Below are 10,121 nucleotides of genomic sequence, written 5' to 3'. Positions count from 1 at the left end.
AATACTTGATTGTATGGATTACTCACTCACAATTTGAGCTTCTTCGATGCATGAGTGTAATTATAGACTAGAATAATCTAATGGGCTAATCTAATCTCTTTGTTTCAGTAAGAAAAGAACTCAATCAAGTGCATTAATGAGGCTTGGATGAGATTCAATGAATTACCTGTCCTGCTTCAGCCATACCTTCATGCACGGTGCTCTAATCTTTTTGTTTCAGTAAGAAAAGAGCTCAATCAAGTGAATTAATGAGGCTTGGATGAGATTCAATGAATTATCTCTTTAGTGGAGTCTTGCTTCAGCCATACGTTCATGCATGGTGCTCAATTGCTCCTTGAAGCTCAATCCCATGTAATGATAAGCCATAAACACTTGGGAGTTGATGAAACTTCAATGAGGAAGAGCCTTCACCTTCCTTGAGAACTCGATTCAAAAGATTTGCTATCTTGATAGAAGATTTCCAAGATTCAGCCCCATAAAGCCTTGTGATGATTAAGAGGCTTCAATCCCTCCAATTCTTGAGCAATATTGATCAATATTTTCTATAGATGGATCCTGGAAATGAGAAATGAAGCTTGACTGAGGTATTTGTGAGCTTGAAGATAAGCTTTAATGGTTGTCCCTATTGTCAACCATTAGAGTTCCTTCAAGAAGACAAGAGATGTCAAAAGATGAGAAAGAAGGCTTGAATTTGCTCCATTGTTAATGCCAAATCATCGGAGAAACCCTTGGAGGATGCATGCAATAGTGGAGTTGTTGGAAATGGCCAGGAGGGGTAGTGAAATTTGCATCACAAATTTTGGGTGCTATCCTGGAGCTTGTAGATAAGAGAAATGACTCGTTCCATTGCTAAATCTCTAGCTTATGATCCTTTGAACTCAATAATTGATACTTTTTATGCTTTGGAGGAGGAGGGAGAGAGGTTTGAGTGGTTCTTGGCTAGAGGATTTATGGTAGCTCGAGAAAGCTTGAGGAGAGAGAGAAGAAAGGATAGCTCAAGAAATCTTGAGAAGAGAGAGAAGAAAGGGTAGCTCAAGAAAGCTTGAGGAGAGAGAGAAGAAAGGGTTCTTTCTTGAAAAGTAACTGGGGTTTAAGCTTTTCCTAATTCCCGAGACTCTATTTTTTACCAAAGTCCTCTAAAGTATGCATGAAAATTTGTGATGACCCACTAAATTAGCCTTGGTACATCCAAATATGCCTCTAGCTCTAGCCATAGCTCTACATCTCCTTCAATAAGGCTACAATATGCCTATAGTACTCCATGTGTAATTGAGTAAAATAGGTCTTACTCCTTGAAAAGGAAAGTGGATTTGAAGAAAAGGAGGGAAGAAAGGACCAATTTAGAACTATGCTCTAACACCAACTATAATGAAGAGGATTGGAGAGGGAAAAGAAAAGAGAGAAAAGTGTGTAGAAAGGAGAGAGAAAGACCATAGAAAGAGAATGAAATATAGGAAGAGTGAGAAATAGAGAAGGGAAGCCATGAAAGTTGAAGAGAAGGTGAAGAGACTTGATTATTTAATCAGTGGATGCCCTAACTGAGTCTCTTTGCACCTTATATACTTGTTGGTATGATTGGGCATTTTCCTTGTGCTAACCCCTTGTCTATCCTATTTATCCTACTCTTTATAGTCCAATTGGGCAAGCATGCACTCAAACTCATGCAATAACTCTATAATTGCAAGACATTTATTAGGCTTGGTAATCCATTCCATGAAAGTCTAGTGAGTAACCGAACCCATGTAATTAATAACAAAATCTTTCCTTAACTCTTTTCTTAAATTAATCCGAGCATGCATTTTTCATATGCAACTTAGTGATGCGTGGATTTTGTTCTTGTAGTGTGAGTCGTACAAACTATTGAGTCCAATTAATTTCAGATATTAAAAAAAACCCATCTTTTCTACATACATCTTTAGATAGGCTGAAACATTCTGACCATCAAATAATTCCAACTAGCTTACAAACCTTTAGTGAAAATAGATTCATGCTTTGTGGTTCTTTTTATAGCTGCTATTGTTGCAAATGTATAATAAAGGTCTGTGAGAATTGTCTCACCTCATTAGAAGAACTATAGAAAATCTCATAGCATCACCTATCCTATAACTCTTTATACAACCTTTCACTTTGGCTTCTAGGAGGCAAGGGAGGGGAGGGGAGTGAAAGGCCTAAACCACCAGGATTCTGTATATAAGAGTCATAGGGAAGAGAGATAAGAAATCTCAGAAGAAAGAATGTGAGAAGGGAGACAAGAAATCTTAGATATTATACATCCTAGATGAATTCAGTTCAAACAAGTTTGAGACAATAGCTCATGAAATGTGCATTGAGATGATAGCTCAACCTGAGATAATGGATTAGATAATACTCTGCATGTACTAATTCAACTACTATACATAGTATCCAAACTCAAGGTATAAACCCCTTTGTTAGGAACAAAACTCATAAATACATAGATTTCATTCAAGACATAGGAGCTTGCATAAGTCCAAAAAGCTATGTGTTGGAGCTTTCAAAAGACACTTATCTCAACCCAAAATAAACTTTTGCATTAATACCTTCACTAATAAATCAAGAAAACTTCAAATCTATCCATACTATGTCTCATCATAATAACTATAGGTAAGAGAAGGTACCCAGATCAAGAGAGCTATGACTTTCAAAGCTATAGACTCTAGCATTCATCATGTATATCATGTATTATAGTAGTGGACTGTTGTATTTTAGCCCTAAAAACACATAAGAGAACACATTTCCTTCTAGCCCTGCTCTTGCAATTGTGACCCTTGTTATGAGCTAATTAAGAGCTATCATTAAAATAATAAATCTCTTCCTTTCCCTCCACAAATTCCTTAAGAGAAATCCCTATTTTTTGCACCTTATTTAACATGGATTTCCTCTAAGGCAACACGTCAAATTTTAGTATAAAAAGCTCTTCCTAATCCTCCCCAAAAACATACATTTAAGTCTATGTAAAGACTCTCTTCCTTCTCTTGTGTAAAGTGTCCTATAGACATCTAAACTTTAGCATAAACCACATGAACTTGCCAAGTAACATAAAAAAGATAGTAGTTTTACTGAGCATGTAAGCCACTTGTCAAATTTCCATGTCTAGTCATTGAACTAACTTAACTCCTCATGCAAAGAGATGAACTAGTGTCTATAGGTGTATAGGTAAACTCTTGTGAAGAGTGACATTTTCACCACTTTTTTCCACTGGACCTAAAACCACACAACAATGTGGTCACACTAGAATCCAAGCCTCATGATGGCGCACCAAGTCAACTTAAGAAATCAAAATGCCACTATATTTTCTTATTCCAAAATCGATTGCTTCCTGGCAAGAGATACATTACTTCACTACTCGGTGTCCCTTAACTCTAGAAAGGTGGCTAATTCTAAGAAAGATGAGTTTTGGTCACACTTGATTACTTGATTGGTTAGATAAGCAATGGAATGTGCTAAGTTAAATAGGATGATATGTTTGGATTTGAGGTGGTAAGACATTCTATCATTCCTTGCCAATCTCAAGTTTATTCTATTTGTGATATCCATCAATAGTTTAGAGTTCCTTGAGGTTATTGTTTGATTTGAAATGGTTTGGAGGAACAATGTTGGCAATATTTCTCTTGCCTATATTATAACATTCATTCTTGTGGTTGGGTTGGGCTTATGCGCAATTAGATGACTTTTTTGAAATGATATGCTAATCAAGTTTATCACAAGATTGTTGATGATAAGACATGGGTGATTGAGAAAGCAACTATAGTTTAGACTTCCAAGGACCCTGCTAGGGGAAAGTTTTTATCTACATGCTTTTAATAGGGGCTGTTGAGAAGGGATACAATGTGATGGCACAATATCTCCTTGGTAGATATGTCAAAGTCCAATAATTCATTCCTATGTTTTGCATAAGCTACTATCCAAGGCTGCTTTACAGGTAGAGCATATCCATCTCTTTGATTTTTGGTATTTCATTGGTCATTTTGCACATTTGGAGGATGTGTACTCAAATAATTTTTAATTCAACCATAGGTATTTATGGTCACGTAGATTGTATTTGAGGACTATTATTGTGGCAAGTTAGTTCCATGGTTTTTGTATGTGGTGCTCAAAGAGGTGGCTGCTATGTTGATGGAGATTATATATTTCACTTCAGTTATGCTCACTTCATGATTCCTTCTTTTGTCATTGTAGCCTTGTTGCTTACTTATCTTTGAGTGTACTTGGTTGGCCATAAGTCCCTTTGTGAATCTTTTTATTCTTCAATTCAATTATGCCACATGAATGATCTCAATAGTATTCTTTAAGAACATCGATAGATTTATACATGCAAAACCATATGCTAATGAAATTTTTGAAATGCATTTTTATGTATGCTGTTATGAGGAATGAAACATGATAGCCTTACGACATCTAGACATTTATACATGCACAACCTTTACTATGAACAAACTTTTTTGACATTGCTTTTCCATAGACGCTAGTTAGAGATTATTACATGATCCAAATTCCAAGTCTACTTAAGTGAAGTCTTGTGTTCTACGTCTTGACCCGACTTGTGGGGCGAATGTTATTTCAAGTCTGCCAAATGTCGGAAGAGAGCTAGGATGGATGTGTATACCACAGAGGCCATCATAGCACCTTAGGCCTTCACAGTTTTCGCCAAGAGGGTATCTATGCACAGACACGAGAGGGAGGCAAAGCGAGAGGTTGGGTCGGAGCTGAAACTGAACAGACAGGTCATGCCATTGGAGGTCCTGTCTCACAGGCAGAGGTCAAGTCGCACGTAGAGACCTGGACATGACAATCAATTCACAGAGACAAACATGAGGGTAAAGTCTCACCTATGGAGCTGAACTTCAAGATCAAGCCACACAAACAGACTGTAGGGGGAAGTCCCAGGTATATAGAGCTCATCTTCAAGATCACATCACACAAATAACATCTGATGAATGAAGGTCACAGTTTCCTTGCAACCCGCACACCTTCCAACTGAGGGATGGTTGTGAACTCCCAGTCAGCTATGGCGGTTGGTGCGATCTCGTCCCACGGGCAGGTGGGAGAGGACTCGTACACCACCACAAGGGTGCCTGGGCGTGCGTTGTGGTGCAGCACATCCCACATGGAGTTCCAATGCAGGCGGATGAGGCTCCGCGGTTCATTCGCAGTTATGGCCTCCTGATAGCAGTTTACCAAGATCAACATCTTGTAGTGCCGGATGAGAGATGGGTTGCTTCTCATCATGCTGAATATGTCCACGCCAGGAAATTTGATGTCTGACAGGCAAATCTTGTCCACCACAGCCTTATAGTCCCGTTGAGAGGAGCAGATGTCCACCTCCACCTGCAACACAGTGTTCTAAAGGCTTCGTGTGAGAGCCAATTTACAAATGGTAGTATAACATATTCAAAGTTGAGGGCAGAGAGTGAACTTGCAATGCTGCATCTTCCAATTTAACTTTCAAAATAAGTCCTAAATGCATTGTATCTTCAAGTTTTGAATTCACACTTGTTGTAAAGATGGAAGCAGAAATCATGTAACAGAACACTGTTCACAAGAACTTTTAGTCATTTCTTCATTATGAGAAACTTTATGTTATTGTGGTATTGCAGTTGTGTCAACGCCATCAGCTCATCGGCTCTTGCAAGGGAGCTACCCCATACCTCGCCTGTTGGAGTGGGACAGGGACCACAAGTGCAGGGGGTCATTTTCCATTGCACAAGACTGTATGAGTACAAGTGTCAGACATTGTGAGCACCTGCAATGGGAGGCACCCATACCTAGCCTATTGTAAGTGGAGACCGGGAGTTTTTAGGGCTCCACCAACCACACCTAAACTGGCACTTCTGATCCTCCCCTACAAAGTCATCATGATGGGCTCCTATAAGTTACTTTCCCCATACTTAGCTTGCAGGGGATTGAGGATTAGCGGCGTGGGGGCTCCTTTTCCATTGTGGGAAATCTTATGTTAACCCCATAACTAGCCTGTTGTGGTGGGTGACATGATCATAGACTTGTGGTCCTTGTCTCCCAATGCAAACTGTCAACATCATCAGCTGTTGCAAGGGAGCCACCCCATACCGACCCTCCGGGATGCTTCCAATTCGTGTCCCCATTGTAAAATGACAACCCTGTGCGTGTTACCCTTGTCCCACACTGGCGGGTCCCTTGCAGGAACTCATGATGCTGTTCAAGTTTTGAGAAATGGGATTCATATGCAGGGCAATGCGCGTGAATCAATTAATCACACAACTGATTTTTTGGATTGGACCTGTAGGGATGAGCCAAGCATCATGAGGAAAAAGAGGCGCAGGGAGATGGCGGTGCAGCCCGGCCCTCCTCCCACACAGGCTATCTTGAAGGATCCTCTATCGTCCCCTGATGTTGCTGTATCTCGTAGGTGATCTCTGAGCTTCCAGAGCAGTTCGAATGTGCTCTTTCCTATGTCCAGAAATCTCTTCTGCAGGTGTAGGAGGCGAAGGCCTGAATTGGAAAGCTGGCTCTTGTTTGCCATGGCTGCTGGCCCAGCCTGCACCATCAATGCCCACCTCTGAGCTTCAAACCTTTTCTTGTCTGCAGCCATGGCCATGAACTCTGGCTTCAGTGCATGTGCCTGCAGCAGCAGAACCCTCCTTGCCACTGCTCTAGCCGAATCTATGCTTGTTGATGGTGTGCTCCATGAGGAGGGCTTCCAAGAAGAAAGGGTAATCTTTCTCAAAATGTTGTCTATTACATCTAATTCATGTCCGGACAAGCTTTTGGTTTTGCCCGTCTTCAGAGTTTTTTCGTGAAAGAATGTGTTTTCCCTTACGTCTTGCAGTGGGTAGGCGGTTCTATGCTCTTCAAGTCCATTAAAAGATTGCTTGTGGGCATTTTTTCGAGGAAGAGAATCTTCCAAGTCAGGGATTACTGTTTTTCTGTAAAGGCCGTAATTAGGGTAATTATATTCATACAGGTAATCCATATCGTCTCCATGATCAAATGAGACATTCTGTGGAAGATTCAAGGGGGCAATGTTGTTGAATCTACCTGACCTTGAGACTGATCGTGCTCGAGTTTCAGTGCCAGAATGCTCATCAAAGTAATGATTCGTGGAACACAAGCTGCAATAAACCTGCTGCTCAGGGCCACTGTGAAATCTGTCACTTTTGAAGCCTGTTGGAGATCTCCTCTGATGCTCACCCATATCGTAATATGATGGACTATCTAATGAAATCATTTCTGGCCATGGGATGCTGCGATGTGATGGGCTATCCATTGCATTGTTAATCTCTGGCCGTGGCACTCTTTGATTCGGGTTCCTGGATTTGGATTGGGTGCCAACCATATGGAACCGGATCTTGTCATGGGGTTGCTCATCATAATAATCAGCACCTCTGTGGTAATGAGCTGGAGATGTCTGTGGCATTTTGTTTGTGCTGGAATGATTCATGTTGACACTCGCGTGATGATTACTTAGAGCTGCAGGAAGATTATATAGCATGCCCTCTGGGGTGTTGATCATTCTAGCTCTCAACGAAGAATGGGTATGCTTACGTACTTCTAAATCATTCGGCTTCAAGAAAGAATAGTTGTAAGGGGAAGTCTCATCCTTGGCATAGATGCTTCTTGAGTCCAATTCAAACCTATGAGATCCTGTCCTCACCATATCATGATTCCAGTAATGATGAATATAGGGAGATCTTGGATTATGATTGCCATACGAGTAATCCTCACAAGCATTCGTTTGTTGATAGGTCCCCCCTGTGTCCATAGTGAAAAACTGATGCGCAGGCGAAAATGGTGCTGCCCAATTGTACCCTAATGGAGTCTGGCCGATTGATTGTCCATGGGAAGGGATGTGATGTGAGGCCATATCATCATATTTATCATTGACATTGTTGCTCAAGTCTGCACCAGTGTAAAAATCCGAAGAGGCTGAAGAGCTATTCATCAAACGTGAGAGAGAATTCTTCTTGTAGCCATAATCGGAAGAGGCTGAAGAGCTATTCATCAAACGTGAGAGAGAGTTCTTCTTGAAGCCATTCTCAGGAAAATGCCGATTGCTGGCCTGGTCTTGCTCTTGATCTGGTAATGAGGATGGTGCACTTGAAGGATAGAAGAGCTCAGAGAGGGACTTTCTTTCTCTACCCATGCGGCCTTCGTGTGAGCTTTGGCTTCGCATCAAGAGACTGCTTCTTTGGCCATTGAATTTGCCACTGTGAAGTGGGCTTGGACATTCGTCCCTGGTGGTGCTGCTGTCAATAGAGCCCTGGTGCATCGACGAATTAGGCAGGTGAGGAGAGGCATGTTGCGAGCCATGAAAGCTCTTGCCCTTCTCACCGTGATGGAGGCCATTAAGGCTGTTGCCATGGCTGTCAGACAAATCTGAATGGTAGGAAGAAGGCAGATTGCTAAACGATGGAGAATTGAAGAGTGTAGCTGTCCGTCTTTGCGGAGGTCTATCTCTGTAATCCATTATTAGAGGTTTACTACCAGCTGTCCATCATGATTCATGAAGAGTAGAAGAACGACGGGAATTGGAGAGAGAGAGAGTGAGTCAACAGTGGACACAATAGATAGCCTATAGGTTTGGATGCTCTTTTGTCTATTAGATAGGGATTGATAGTCAAAGGGGGCGCAATATGTATGGGGTGTTGCTGTTGCACTCTTCTGCCTGAGAGAGAGAGAGAGAGAGAGCTTGAGCTTGAGGAGAGACGAAGGGACAATAGGAGAGCGTGCTATTCACGAATCACGTCTTTGGCCCGGCATATCTCCCTAATCAACTCATGGCGTCCAAATTGGAGGGATTTGCCGCCATGATTCAAAGCGAATGACCAAGAAAATCAATATGTGACATTTTGATTGTTTATCTTAACACAAAATCTATGAGGTTAACAGGCTCTGTCGGTGAGATATATATATATATATATATAGAAATAATTGAAGTGATTATAAAACCATACTTGTATATATTCATTTTCTGTACTTTTAGACCTATATCTATACTCTCTATCAAGAGGACTTTGCGATCCTCCACATGGCATTGCAGAGAAGAGAGAGAGACAAATGAAATAGTGTTAAAAGGGACGGCTCTCTCTCTCTCTCTCTCTCTCTCTCTCACACATGGTGCTATTATGCCCCAAACTAACTCGAGAACAATATAGAATTAAGATTCCTAGAACTCAATTAGGCATTGACATTCGCAAAGGTCACCTCTCATCCTTATTTATTGTTTGGAAAAAATATTTGTAGGCAACTATTCAAGGGATCATGATATAATTGGAAAATTTTGAAGAAAAAATTCAATAGCCAAGCGTTAATTGAAAGTGATGTAATTTGTTTGGCTCAATCTTCTTAGAAAAATGAGGATGCCAATAGCAAAATTGGGATGATAAGTTCCCCTCCTCTCTCTCACATGTGCTAGATTAGCTCGAGCAAAATTGAGAATCATGAGATGTCATACCTTCTTCTCTATGAAAGATGTCTTTCTTTTTCCTTCTATTCTAATTACAATAAGACAAATACACTTCCTATAGTAGAGGGGAAAATTTGACGATATTGGGAGGTTTAAGAGCATCATTGATAAGCTTGATGGAGTGGTTTTGTTAGAATCTACAATCATAAAAGCATAGCAATGTCCACGCCTTCTTAATAGTCTAACATCAATGCATTGGTGCCAAGCGTAATTGAACTACCGCAATGCTATTGGCCTTTATAGCCTCCATTAGGGTCACAATGTCTTCGTCCCATGCATGTTAGGGTGAATTATTAAGTAATATGCAATATGGTAAAGATGCTCAAATTCAAATTTGGTGTCTTGACTTAAATTACTTTTTGGCTAGATTGGATTTTGCAAGCATACTTACTTGGTGTAGACACCCATTATGGATAAAAAACTAAGTACATTGCGCCTAGATTCTCTTAGCGATGTGCGCCAGAGAGTTAATGGGAGGTTGATATAAGGAACATAATTTGTAATTTGAAAGCTTTGGCAACTTGCAATGTTGGAAGCACTCAAATGCAATATATGGGGATGTGGCATTCACATTGATATATATAGAGAGTGGAAGAGTAATGTCAATAGGATTAATCCTAAGTAGATTGTTGACTCTATGGTAGTGTGATGGTGAACATCC

General features: G+C 40.6%; 1 protein-coding gene and 1 long non-coding RNA gene across 4 annotated transcripts; one reads left to right on the top strand and one right to left on the bottom strand.

The window, feature by feature from the left end:
• Positions 1 to 4,962: 4,962 nt before the first annotated feature.
• On the bottom strand, positions 4,963 to 8,814 carry LOC148031228 (uncharacterized). The gene is made up of 2 exons (XM_087684756.1): positions 6,275 to 8,814; positions 4,963 to 5,346 (listed from the first exon to the last, which is right to left on the bottom strand). Exons 1-2 carry the CDS (start codon positions 8,459 to 8,461, stop codon positions 4,963 to 4,965), a joined length of 2,571 nt encoding a protein of 856 aa, XP_087540882.1. The 5' UTR covers positions 8,462 to 8,814.
• On the top strand, positions 5,257 to 7,096 carry LOC148031229 (uncharacterized). Of its 3 annotated transcripts, none has more exons than XR_015691860.1 (3): positions 5,257 to 5,395; positions 5,616 to 6,707; positions 6,959 to 7,096. It is a non-coding gene; the product is annotated as an uncharacterized LOC148031229 (long non-coding RNA). The 3 variants fall into 3 exon arrangements; XR_015691862.1 differs by having other exon boundaries at positions 6,824 to 6,959; XR_015691861.1 differs by lacking the exon at positions 6,959 to 7,096 and having other exon boundaries at positions 5,616 to 6,768.
• Positions 8,815 to 10,121: the final 1,307 nt, after the last annotated feature.

This window comes from Lygodium microphyllum, chromosome 9 (genome assembly GCF_053477565.2).
Source record: "Lygodium microphyllum isolate KBCC chromosome 9, Lygodium_microphyllum_v1.1.10, whole genome shotgun sequence".
Classification (NCBI taxonomy): Eukaryota; Viridiplantae; Streptophyta; class Polypodiopsida; order Schizaeales; family Lygodiaceae; genus Lygodium; species Lygodium microphyllum.
This window is presented reverse-complemented; position numbering and strand designations above follow the sequence as displayed.